The 13,430-nt window shown below is 36.3% G+C and overlaps 1 protein-coding gene across 5 annotated transcripts in view; it reads left to right on the top strand.

Annotated features, from left to right (window-relative positions):
• The window catches only part of BTBD7 (BTB domain containing 7), an 81,187-nt gene that overhangs the window by 20,788 nt on the left and 46,969 nt on the right, over positions 1 to 13,430 (top strand). For 4 of the 5 annotated variants that reach the window (XR_003435621.1, XM_027120414.1, XM_027120415.1 and 1 more), the window contains exons 2-3: positions 9,456 to 9,643; positions 10,210 to 11,289. Coding sequence is in view for 4 of the 5 variants with exons in the window: in XM_027120414.1 (XP_026976215.1) it covers positions 9,562 to 9,643; positions 10,210 to 11,289 (1,162 nt within the window). In the remaining variant the exon portion in view is untranslated. Of the gene's footprint in view, positions 1 to 175; positions 227 to 9,455; positions 9,644 to 10,209; positions 11,290 to 13,430 lie in introns of those variants that run through there. The other variant, XM_027120416.1, reaches the window with a different exon arrangement.

The raw sequence follows: 13,430 nt of genomic DNA, 5'->3' as shown, positions 1-13,430 counted from the left end.
TTGTTTGTTTGTTTTGTGGTACGCGGGCCTCTCACTGTCGTGGTCTCTCCCGTTGCGGAGCACAGGCTCCGGACGCTCAGGCTCAGCGGCCATGGCCCACGGGCCCAGCCGCTCTGCGACATGCGGGATCCGCCCGGACCGGGACACGAACCCATGTCCCCTGCATCGGCAGGCGGACTCTCAACCACTGCGCCACCAGGGAAGCCCAGAACTGAGTACTTTTAAGGTACTTCCTTCTTTAGGGGGGAAAACACTGAATTAGGGATCAGAATGACTGGTATCTAGTTTTGTCTTTGCCATTTTACTATATATTAATATTTTACTTTGGATAAGTCACTTCATCTTTTTACCTTAATTACCTAATTCAGAGATTAGAGAATGAAGCCTGTCCTATCTACATTGAAGACTTAATGTGAGGATAAAATGACTTAATGTGTAGAAAAGCATTTTGTAAACTATATATCCCTGTTAGAAGATACTCCTGCTACAGTCATTAAAAGAATGTAAAAAAGGGGAGCACATGTCATTGCTTTTTTAGTGGGGCCTTTTTTTCATTTACTTTTTAAAAATTATGATTAAAGATACGTATAACATTAAATTTAACATTTTAACCAGTTTTAAGTGTACATTCACATTGTTGTGCAACCATCACCACCATCCACCTCCAGAACTTTTCATTTTCTCCAATGGAAACTCTGTACCATCAAACACTAACTCCCCAGTCCCTGGCAACCTCCAGGGGGGTTTCTGTCCCTGTGATTTTAACTACTGTAGATGCCTCATATAAGTAGTGTCATATAACATTAGTCCTTCTGTGCCTGGCTCATTTCACTTAACATAATATCCTCAAGGTTTATCCATGTTGTAGCATGTATTAGAATTTCCTTCATTTTTAAGGCTGAATGATATCCCGCTGTACATATATACCACACTTTGTTCATCCGTTTGTCTGTCGATGGACATTTAGTTTGCTTCCACCTTTTGGGTGTACCACCCTGTTTGAGTCCCTGTTTTCTTAGTTGGGGGGTGTGTTATATAGCCAGAGGTGTAATTGCTGGATCATATGGTAACTCTACATTTAATTTTTATTTTTAAATTTAATTTTTGGATGGATCATGGTGCTTTTTTTTAAACAATACTGTTTACATATTTTGAAATATCTCGAAAGAGTCATATTTGAGGCTGTATGCACACTGTGATCTATACTTTTTTTTCCCTAAGAAATGTTTTTTTACTCCCAAGAACTAGTGTAGTTTTAATTAAATCACACTCTTGTAAGAGGCTTAGGCTGTATATGTGGAATATGGATCCTGAGAAACAGTTTTTGGACTGAAGAGCTCAAAGAATGTTTACAAACAAGTATTTCCTTATTAAACGGTTATTTTTTAAAAATTGACTTCATTCAGCTGTTTTCAGCTCAATACTTCATATATGCCAGGCACTGTTCTATGTGCTGAGGATTTAGTGTCAAATAAATGAAGTTCTGGCTCAGTGTAAGTGGAGCTTACATTGTAGCATGAGACAGTTAACAAGCAAACAAGTATATATTCAATAATTTCAAGTGCTGAAAAGTGCTACAAAGAAAAATAAAGTGAAGAAAGGGGATAGAGAATGATGGGATGGGACAGGATGTTGTTTTTAGAGGATGATTAGGGAAGGCGTCTTTGAGGAGATGGCATTTGAGCAAAGGCCTGAATAAAGTGAGAGAGTGAACTGTGTGAAGACTTTGTGGAAAAGTGTTACTGATGAAGGGAATAGCAGGTCCCAAGGTGGGAGCTTTTAAAGGAGACAACTCAGAAGTTAAATGAAGATCTATCTCAACCAGTACCCAGTACCCATATGAGGAAATGGATTGGTTTAAGATATCTCATTGGAAAGAAAAGAGAAAAATAAAGATGGAAAAAATGTTAGGGAAATTGATTTGTATATTCTGTTAATGATTTTCGAACTTTGGGAACTTCCCTGGTGGTCCAGTGGGTAAGACTCTGCACTCCCCGCGTTCCATCCCTGGTCGGGGAGATAGATCCCGCGTGCCACAATGAAGATCTGGCACAGCCAAAATAAATAGATAGATAGATAGATAGATACATGCATACATACATACATACATACAACTTTGAGAATTCTGGAATCACAGTGGGTGATAGAGGCTTAAGGGCTCGTATACTATTCCCTTCTGTATATTTTTGAAATTTTTCATGCTACAGTTTAAAATCAGAAATATGTAAATATGAAAGAGCAAATAACATTTTTTCTAAATATAAAAATTAAAATGTACTACATTATTTCTGGCAAATGTTATAATTTTATAAAATACTGTTTATTTCATTTGATGTTGAAATATTTATATATATATTATTAATGGGTGATAAAATGAAATATTCCTGAAATGGAAGGATTTTGCCTGTCTAAATATTTTTTCAAATGAGCTCTGTGATGCTTGAAGAGAAATATAGTAATAACTATTCTATTTTACTTTACCTGGAAGAGATTTCCTTAGATAAGTGAATTTTTAACCTTAGCCATAAAACTTCACAAATCTATATTTTCTGATGACAATAGTTTTTTGATGGCAATGTTTGTAAATTTTTTCAAACTTTAAATTGTGGTAAAATATAACACAAAATTGACCATCTTAACCATTTGTAAGTGTACAATTCAATGGTATTGCATATTGTTGTGCGTACATACTGTTGTGCATCTGTCATCACCACCCATCTCCAGAACTCTTCATCTTTCAAAACTGAAACTCTCTACCCATTAAACACTAACTACCCATTCCCTTGCTCCCACCTCCAGCCTGTGGACACTACCATTCTGTTTTCTGTCTCTATGATTTTAACTACTCTAATTGCCTCATGGTAAGTGGAATCATACAGTATTTGTCTTTTTGTAACTGACGTTTCACAGCATAATGTCTTTAAAGTTCATCCATGTTGTAGCATGTATCAGAATTTCCTTCCTTTTTAAGCCTGAGTAATATTCCATTGTATGTACATACCACATTTTGCTTTTCATCAGTTGATGGACACTTGGGTTGCTGCCACGTTTTAGCTACTGTGAATAATGCTACTATGAACATGGGTGTACAAATATGTCTTTGAGACCCTGCTTTTAGTTCTTTTGGGTATATAGCCAGAAGTTAAATTGCTGGATCATATGGTAAATCTATTTTTAATATTTTGAGGAACTTCTGTGCTGTTTGCCACAGTAGCCATTTCCACAGTGCACAACAGTGCATGAAGTTTCCAGCTCTCCACATCCTTGCCCAACATTTGTTACTTTCTGTTTCATTGATAATAGCCATCCTAATAGGTTTGAGGTGGTATCTCATTGCGGTTTTGATTTGCATTTCCCTAATGATTAGTGATGTTGTCTTTTCGTGTGCTTATTTGGCTATTCATATATCTTCTTTGGAAAAATGTCTATTCAAGTCCTTTTCCCATTTTCTAATCAGGTTTTTTTGTTGTTGTTGAGGTGTAGGAAATTTATATTCTGGATATTAATCCCTTATCAGATATATGATTTGCAAATATTTTCTTCCATTCTGTGGGTTTATAATTAATTCACTTTCAAAAACGAGGTTGACCAAAATAAAATTGAAGTCCCTTTTAGCTCCATGAGTCTGACTTCTCTGCCTTAATAAGTATGTTTAATGGAACGTAATTTCACCTCAATGAGTTGCTGCTATCATAAACATTCTTGTTCTGTGTCACTGGAATGAATAGGGTTTGTGGTACTGGGTGGAGGTCATCTGCCTCTGTGTTAGATGGCCCTAGAGAGACATATGAGCCTAGTTGGTGGCTTTCTAAACTCTCACTCTGATCTCATCTATTTGAAGATGCCTTCAAAAGGCAAAGGTCTCTTGCTGACTGCTTCTGATTTACTGTTCACAGTCTCTTTTTGTTTTGTTGTTCTTATTAGGTGTCCAAGGATAGAACTGAAGATTACAATATCTGTGACCTTAGGCAAGTTACTAACCTCTCAGACTCATCAGTTTAAAAAAGTGGGGAGCAGTATTTGGAGAATTAAATGGGTTTAATACATATAAAGGCTCTAAGAACAGAGTCTGGCATATAGTAAACCCTCAATAAATGTTAGTAGTTATGTTAAGTAAAACATGTTTGGGTAATGAGAATGGGCATATGAAGTTATATTCTTTTAACTTAGTTTTTTTTTTTTCTTTTTAAGCTTTATTTCTAGCTGCTCTGAAAATGTGAGATTTGAATATAGAAGTGATCATCCCACTTTACCTCATTAGGCCTGTACCCCTTTTCACTCTCAAGCATCCTGATTTGAATGATATGATTTGAATGATGTGGTCACCTTAGATTTGACAGAAGTGAAATATTACTATAGTTTTACATTTCTTTTTAATTATAATTGTTTTTCATATTCACATATGCCCCACATTCCTGTTCTTCTATAATTATCCGTAAAAATTGGACTAAGTGGAAAGCATGTTTAAATTCCAAAGTCCAATTGCCTTTTTTTTCTCTGTAAACTAACATTTAATATAGAAGTAACCCCCCTCCCCATCCTCATTTTCCAAATCAATAAGTATTACAGCTTCAGCGGATTTTAGGAACCCTGTTTTGACGTAATTTATAGATGTTGCAACCCATACATTTCAGTTTAGGTTTACAAAAACTGAGACTCATAGAAGTTAAATGTAGCTTATCCTGTGTAAGTGGTAAATTAGTGACAAGAGGGAGAACTCTATCCCAGATACCTGACACTCATTGTTCTCTCTGCTGCCTAAAGTGTAACAAGTATTTTTATGCAAAGGTCAGAGTTTTCTAAACTCTGCAAGTGTTCTGCAAGTCCATTCTTTTAATGCTCTGTGGGGCAAAGGGCCTCCTTTAGATTATGCTGAATACTTCCTCTTGGAGGTTCACAATGCACCTTACCACTTTAAAGATGCCAAAAAGTTCTGAAGTAAAGAAAAGTAAAGCTTTGTTTAATACTGCATTTTCCAAACATTGCGAAAACTGTTTGGAAATGCTAGCCTAGGGATTTTGGGAGGAGAGAGAGGTTGATTTTTGGTTTTGAAATTTTTTTCATAGGGTTGTTAATTCTTTCTGTTGCATTCAGCATGATTTTTCTCCCTTAGTTGGGTCTACTACAATCACTGAAGCTTATTTTAAGCCAGTTGACTCCTCTGATTGAGATTGGTCATGTCAACTATTAACAGAAGGAGCTCCCCCAGAAAGGTGATTCTAGGAAAAGGGTTTATGAGTTCCCTAGGGCTATTTGCATCCTCTGGGCCTCTCCCAGTCCCATAGGCCCTCTCTTTCCTTTCCTTTCCTGTCATACCATACAAAGATTAGATTTCATCTTGTTCTGTGTAGGATACAGACAAAGCTTGCCTGGAATGAAAACATCCCTGGAGAGGTAAGACTGTGACTGACTCTCACTTCCAGCATTTAAAGGCAGTGGATTCGATTAAGAAATAAATAACATCATACTGCGTTCCACTTGGCATGAGGTTTTGGTTACCTAAGAAATAAATTGTTCTCTGAGAATTTTGAGAGATACAGCTTTAGTAACTTAGTCAGGGTTACCCCCAGGATTTGGAATTGGGGATACAGGGTGGACTTAAGGGTTATATCTGATCCAGAAAAGATTCTCCCACCAAGTCTTTCCAAGACCTGTGTTTATTTTAGTATTAGAGCTCTAGTAGAAGATATTAATGTCACCCAAATCAGTTCATCTTGAAGGGGATTTCCATTGACTAGGAGCTACCAGGAAGAGACTCTGTCCCTAAGTCCCAAAGACATTTTAATTTCAAGCCACATCACCAGAGTGAGACCCCAGCTGTCCTGGTGGTGCTAATTATAGTGGCAAATGGCCAAGCATCTGTATCTCAGCTGTGACTTCTCTAGTGCTTGCTAGGTGTTCTTGTGTCTTCAGTGGGTCTGGTGATGTCTTCTAACCCTTCTGTGGTTGCTTTAGAATATCTAATTGTGCTCATCATAAAACTGAGATTTTTTAAAGGCATTTTTGGCATGGTTTTAATCTCAAGCAGACCAGTGTAATAATGTTTGGTGTCCCTGCAAACTGTACAAAATTCTCAGATGAAGATTATTCTCGTATATGTGTGTACACACATTTATGTGACAAAGTGAGAACAGTTAACTCTGTCCACTTCTATAGATGCTCTGACTTTTCTTCATCTGGAAGCAAGCCTCCATTCTTCCTTGGTTTGTTTCGACAGCATACTTTGTGCTATGTTAGTGGGTTTACTCTGCAGTCATTAGAAATCAAAAAGCAAAACAGAACAACAACAACAAAAAATGAAGCAACATGGAACTTCACGAATTGAAGTTGGAAGAATGGAACTTCCTTCCTTAAAGAAGGAAGTGAGACGAGGACTACCATTAGAGTGACACTTTATTATTTATTTTTTTACCATCTTTATTGTAGTATAATTGCTTTATAATGGTGTGTTAGTTTCTGCTTTATAACAGTGAATTGCTTTATAATGGTGTGTTAGTTTCTGCTTTATAACAAAGTGAATCAGCTATACATAAACATACATCCCTATATCTCCTCCCTCTTGCGTCTCCCTCCCGCCCTCCCCATCCCACCCCTCTAGGTGGTCACAAAGCACCGAGCTGATCTCCCTGTGCTATGCAGCTGCTTCCCACTAGCTATCTATTTTACATTTGGTAGTGTATATATGTCCATGCCACTCTCTCACTTCGTAGAGTGACACTTTAGAAACACTTTATCAGCACTTTCCACCATCCACCATTACTTCCAGATTTAAAGCTCATCTTTTTAATCTTTTTTTTTCTCATTTTGGTAAAGGCTTTTATTTTGCATGTTTTTATTCTGGATTTTTCTTAATATATTTCAAACTTTTTTTGAGAAAGGATTGCCTATGCTGTTTTTATGTTTTAAATACAAATCTTTAGTGACTGAGAATAGGATTTGACCTGTAAATGAGGCCACAGACTTGGCTTTCCAGGATCCTATTTTCTTTTCCTTTCTTTTTTTTTTTTTTTAATATTTAACTATGGTTGATTTACAACATTGTGTTAGTTTCAGGTGTACATCTTCAGATTCTTTTCTATTATAGGTTATTACAAGATATTGAATATAGTTCCCTGTGATATATAGTAAATCCTTGTTGTTTATTTTATATACAGTGCTGTGTATCTGTTAATCCCTTATCCCTCCCCTTCCCTTTTCCCCTTTGGTAACCATAAGTTTGTTTTCTGTGTCTGTGCATCTGTTTCTGGTTTGTAAATAAGTTGATTTGTATTGTTTTTTAGAGACCCTATTTTCTTTTAAAGAACCAGTAAAAATGCCTGATAGAACCTTGAAACTTTTTAAGGAGCTCAATTTGAAACCTAAGATTTATTACTTAGACTTACTGTTTTTTAAAGTTTGAACTGAAATTAACACAGGCACATTTAGTTTCCATTTTATAAAAGTTGACAACATTCAAAGTGAATTACCAAAAAATTGCTTTTTCTACCTTTTTAATATTTAAGAATAGAAAACTGTGAATTTACGTACACTGAGCATCAACCTTTAAGAAAACTGACTTTTCTGGAAGAAGTAATTTTCTTGATTAAACCCTCTGGATTCCTTGCTGGGTAGTTCTTAACAGAATGTACTGTCGGGCTTCCCTGGTGGCACAGTGGTTAAGAATCCGCCTGCCAATGCAGGGGACACGGGTTTAAGACCTGTCCGGGAAGATCCCACATGCTGTGGAGCAACTAAACCTGTGCGCCACAACTACTGAGCCTGCTCTCTAGAGCCCCGAGCCACAACTACTGAGCCCTCGTGCCACAACTACTGAAGCCCATGCACCTAGAACCCGTGCTCTGCAACAAGAGAAGGCACTGCAATGAGAAGCCTGCGCAGCACAGCGAAGAGTAGCCCCTGCTCACTGCAACTAGAGAAGGCCCGTGTGCAGCAATGAAGACCCAACGCAGACAAAAATAATAATAATAAGTAAAATAAATATTTTTTAAAAATCTAAAAAAAACCCAGAACGTACTGTCACATCTCTTGCTGCCGTGCATCAGTAACGTGCACTGAAGTAAAAAGTCTGTAATGTGCTGTGTTCTCCTAGGGTAGGTAGGTAAATTTCAAATAGGAAATTAAATTTGCTCATGTGAGCATACGATTTGATTGAAGTTACTGCTACTTTGCATGATATGTAATTAGTAGAAAGTATCCCAGTTTTCTCTTGAACTCTATAGGTAGATAATTCTATGCTTAGATAAACAAATTTCCACATATTTATAGTAGGAAAAGATTGAAGGAAAGGACAAATGTAGAGTGATTTTCTTAAACTTGAATTCCTAAGGTTACACTGTGTAACAGAGATGAAAATAAATTCCAAGAATCTTGACATAGTTCTGTTTTCCAGCAGGTTTTTTGTGATATGTATGTGTGTGTGTTTAACTCTTATTTGTTAAAACGTTTCATTCTTAATTATGAGGCCAGATTGACTGCCTACTGGTTGGTTTCCTAACAGTTCCAATAATAGATTTTAAGTTGTGTTTTCTCTTAAGCCATTATTGCTTTTGGTCAAATAAATTTTATCTATCTGGATGGCATAAATATTTTGAAGCATTCCTGTTAACACTCAGAGAATTTCTCCTCTTTGCGCTTATATCCTCTGCTTGCAGCTCTGAGAGTTAAGGTTCCGTGATGTAGAATTTAATCTGTAATTGTTAAAATTATCTCTTAAACTGGTACTACCCTGTCCCTGTTAAGTCGTAATATCAGGTAAAAGAAAGCAGTGTTTTTATTTCAGGGCTTTATGGAGAGGAATGATAAAAGTTTTTGTTTTTCCTTGTGTCTCCTCACTGTACTTATTATAACTTCTCTCAAAATTGCTATAGAACAAGTAGCCTAAAGATAATTTAGTTTGAACTGTCCACCTTTCCTTCCCCCTCTTTCAGCAAAATGCCTAATTACACAGATTAAGGATCAATTTAAACAATTTTATCTAAGGTAGAAAAACAAACCATTCAACTATCTGTTCTCTGTATGTCTGCATCAACATACATGCATTTGCACTACTGGTATCAAACACCTCTTAAGTGTTTGTAAATGGCTTAGAATGTTAGATTATATTGACTGGTGGTTGCCTCTAAGGAAAAAAATTTTTTTGAAAAGTTTCTTTTTAGTCTAAATACTTTTCCCTGTGATTTGAAATATTCTTTCTGTAACTATATTTAAGTCTGATATGTTACTTTTTACTTTCTTAGAAAGTATATAATTGGTACCTTTTATGGCTCAAGATTACAGATAGTACTGATTCATAGTTCAACTGTTTGTTTACATTTTCTGAAATTTTTACATGTGAATTTTACAGCATGTCATTATTTGCAAATAAAAGCAGTTTTCAGTAGCTTGCTTTTTTTTTAACTGTACGATTTGAGATACATTTGAAAAAATGAATTAAATTATTTTTGTTTCATATCAAGAAATGGATGAAAAGAGGCTACTGGATCCAGGGTTGAAAGTTCGTAAAGGCCTCTGGGATTATACTCTGAAGAACCAGCAGATGGAATGCCTGAGTGACTGAAGAAAATGGGTGCTAATGCATCTAACTATCCTCATTCATGTTCCCCGAGGGTAGGGGGAAATTCTCAAGCCCAACAGACGTTTATAGGTAACTGTTTCCGTTTTTCTAACTTCATTTTCTTTTGTGAGTATAAATAGAATCGGGTTTTCGGTGGTCTTTTTGGATTAAAAAAAGGATTAAGCTATGGAAAAAGTTATTACAGATGATAATTCTGTAGCATCCAGATTTTTTCCCATCAAATGTAAATCTGGCTTATATGATTTTTATCCTGAGCAAGCTGCTATAGCACAGTTGAGCTTTTCTTTGGTTGTCTTAACCATAATTGCCAGTTACCCTAGGAAAACTAGGAATCTCCACTGGTGTGGAAACAGCAAAATATGTTTCTTGTGTCTTGGTCCATTTGTTTTGCCCATACAAATGCAGCATTTTTTACAATTAATAATCTGCTTTGTTTGTCCCTATTCTTTCTTTAATATAAAAATGAGTTATCTGAACTCTTTAGTCTTCCTTTATGAAAACAGAAATCAGTTTTATTTGAATGGTTCAGAAATGTCTGTAAATATTTTTAGCACAAAATGCATATTAAATTGAATGCTGAAAATGACTGTCACGAAAAAAGAGACAAGTTTTCATTTGTTTAATTTCCTTCTTAGGGACATCATCCTATTCTCAGCAAGGCTATGGTTGTGAATCAAAATTATATAGCCTTGACCATGGCCATGAGAAACCACAAGACAAAAAAAAGAGAACCTCTGGCCTTGCCACCCTCAAGAAGAAGTTCATCAAGCGTCGAAAATCTAATAGGTCTGCTGATCACGCCAAGCAGATGCGAGAACTCCTCTCTGGGTGGGATGTTCGAGATGTCAATGCATTAGTGGAGGAATATGAGGGAACTTCAGCCTTAAAGGAGCTTTCTCTACAAGCCAGTTTGGCTAGACCAGAAGCCCGGACATTGCAGAAAGATATGGCCGATCTTTATGAGTACAAGTATTGTACTGATGTAGACTTAATATTTCAAGAAACTTGTTTTCCTGTTCATCGTGCCATTTTGGCGGCAAGATGTCCATTTTTTAAAACACTACTTTCTTCCTCACCCGAGTATGGGGCAGAGATCATAATGGACATCAGTACAGCTGGTATAGATATGCCCATGTTTTCTGCGTTGTTACACTACCTTTATACAGGAGAGTTTGGAATGGAGGACTCAAGGTTTCAAAATGTTGATATCCTCGTTCAGCTTAGTGAAGAATTTGGAACACCAAATTCCCTTGATGTAGATATGCGTGGACTCTTTGATTACATGTGTTATTATGATGTCGTCCTTAGTTTTTCTTCAGACTCTGAACTGGTTGAAGCTTTTGGTGGAAATCAGAACTGTTTAGATGAAGAGCTCAAAGCTCATAAGGCTATTATTTCAGCACGGTCCCCATTTTTTCGAAATTTATTACAAAGGAGGATACGGACTGGTGAAGAAATCACAGACCGAACTTTAAGGACTCCCACAAGAATTATATTAGATGAGTCCATTATACCAAAAAAATATGCGAAAGTTATATTACACTGTATGTATACTGACGTGGTGGACCTCTCCGTTTTGCACTGTAGCCCCTCTGTGGGGAGTCTCAGTGAAGTTCAGGCTCTCGTCGCAGGGAAGCCAAACATGACTAGGGCAGAAGAAGCCATGGAACTTTACCACATAGCACTGTTCTTGGAATTTAACATGCTTGCACAAGGTATGAAATTCTGATTTTTAATCTTGATTTCTAAAATGACATATTTGTCTTCCAAATTGAAAACACAACCAATATGTTCCATGATTTCAGTGTCTGGGATGTAACAGGGTCAGTTTTTTCAAATCTGTAGTTATGACATCTGAGACAGAATGAGGGTTAGTTTTAATGTGGCTCTTCATTTGGTATTAAAACCAAGCATTCAAAACTAGTGACTAAGCAATAGATGAGACTTGAGGCTCTTTCTTCCGTAATGTAAGATGATAGGTGTGGGAATATATAATTACCCAGCTACCATCCACCTACACCCTGTCTGCTCTTGAGCTTTGAGCTAGCCCTGTTTCCCAGATTTCAAGGTTATTCTTGATCTAAGACTCCTTGGGTGACTTAGATTCTCATATTTACACCAGTGCCTTATTGATTCTTAAATATTTAGAATAAGAATGAAAGTTCATTACAAAAATGAAGATAGTCCCATTTGGATACAAATTAATTGAATCAAAGAATTGGGCAAGGTTTCTGACTTAAATTTTAAAATATGCTATATCTTTTCAAGTTCAACTTGTACCTCAAGCAACAGTTTACAGGGCATAAGGCAGAGTTAGTGCTTAGACTCGTGCCTTCATTTAATTTAAACTGAAACTAAGTTAGAATGGCACATTTTGTGTGTTACAAGCAAATAAATACATGAAAGTTACATTAAAAGAATTGTATATCTGTTGGTAAACGTTAGAATCTTAACATTTCAGAGCTGGAAAGAAATCTTCCATGGGAGAGCAAAGGGAATTTGCTGGCTTGACAGAATGCACTCTTAGCTTTCTATGGCTGTATATTAAAAGAAAACAAGCTATATGACATGAAACTACTTGAGAAATTTAGCTGGTGAGGGTTTGCTAAAAGAACACTAGAAGTTGCCAATTAGAAGAGAATGTTAATGGTTTGGGTAAAAGACATTAATTTAAATAAGGAAAGCTAAGCACATTTTTCTAACTTGAAAAAATGTATGGCTAAATCAACAAATTAATAAGACTTTGAGAAATAAAAATAAAAGCCCCAGTTAAATAACAATGCCAGTGACAACATGAATGAGAGAGATTATCAGAAGACATTATAAACATGAGTGAAAAAGTTAAGATTTCTATTACGTAAAGAATCTTTTAAAATCTTATTTTACCATTACCTGTGTAGTAATAGTACTAATTTTGTTTTATTACCATAATCAGAATGTCATCAAAATATTTTCTTACTAGTTTAAAACAAAAATTATTAGTAATAGTAGACTATTAGACATCAGAATATAGGAAAATATGTCACAAAAATAACCTAGCAGCTTGACCTACCATTCTTTCATTCTGTAAAAGCAAATTTGTCAGAAAATGCCTCTACAGAAAAATTTAAAGGTTGCAACATTACCAAAAAGAGATAATAATCTCTATTTTCTCAAAATGGCTTTATTTTTTTGACAAGTTTAAATAATAAGAAACCAAAATGTACTGTGTATACTTTACTGTTTTTAAAAATGGGAAAGCACTCCTTAATGTTTTTTTGTTTTGTTGCTGTTAAGTTTTTAATGGAAAGTAAAATGGTGAGCCAGTTCTTGGATCTTGGATAATACTTGATCTAGAGTTCTTTTATGTTAAGTGAGTTAAATTTTTTATATATATAATTTAGCTAGAAATTGTATTTTTTGGAGCACATTTAAAGCTATAAAACAACACTCCTTGCAGAACCTTAATTTTGGTTACTTAAAACAAGCAAACAAATATTCCCTTAAATTTGGGTGTACATGGGCTTCCCTGGTGGCGCAGTGGTTGAGAGTCCGCCTGCCGATGCAGGGGACACGGGTTCGTGCCCCGGTCCGGGAAGATCCCACATGCCGTGGAGCGGCTGGGCCCGTGAGCCACGGCCACTGAGCCTGCTTGTCCGGAGCCTGTGCTCCGCAACGGGAGAGGCCACAAGAGTGAGAGGCCCGCGTACTGAGAAAAAAAAAAAATTGGGGTGTACATGACTCTCTCTTTCCTTTAATTATTCAAAATATAGAGTTTGGGTTATTTGGTGTTTTGTTTTTCGCACCCCATGTAGGCCTTATCTTTCTTCCGTACCCATTATACTGTTCATACTAGGGTTTATAACAGACCATAACT

Source organism: Aethalodelphis obliquidens, unplaced genomic scaffold, assembly GCF_003676395.1.
Source record: "Aethalodelphis obliquidens isolate GAN/ISIS:26980383/991018 unplaced genomic scaffold, ASM367639v1 scaffold21, whole genome shotgun sequence".
In the NCBI taxonomy this organism is placed as follows: domain Eukaryota; kingdom Metazoa; phylum Chordata; class Mammalia; order Artiodactyla; family Delphinidae; genus Aethalodelphis; species Aethalodelphis obliquidens.
Note: the sequence above shows the minus strand (reverse complement) of the source record. Positions and strands in the feature narration are given on the sequence as shown.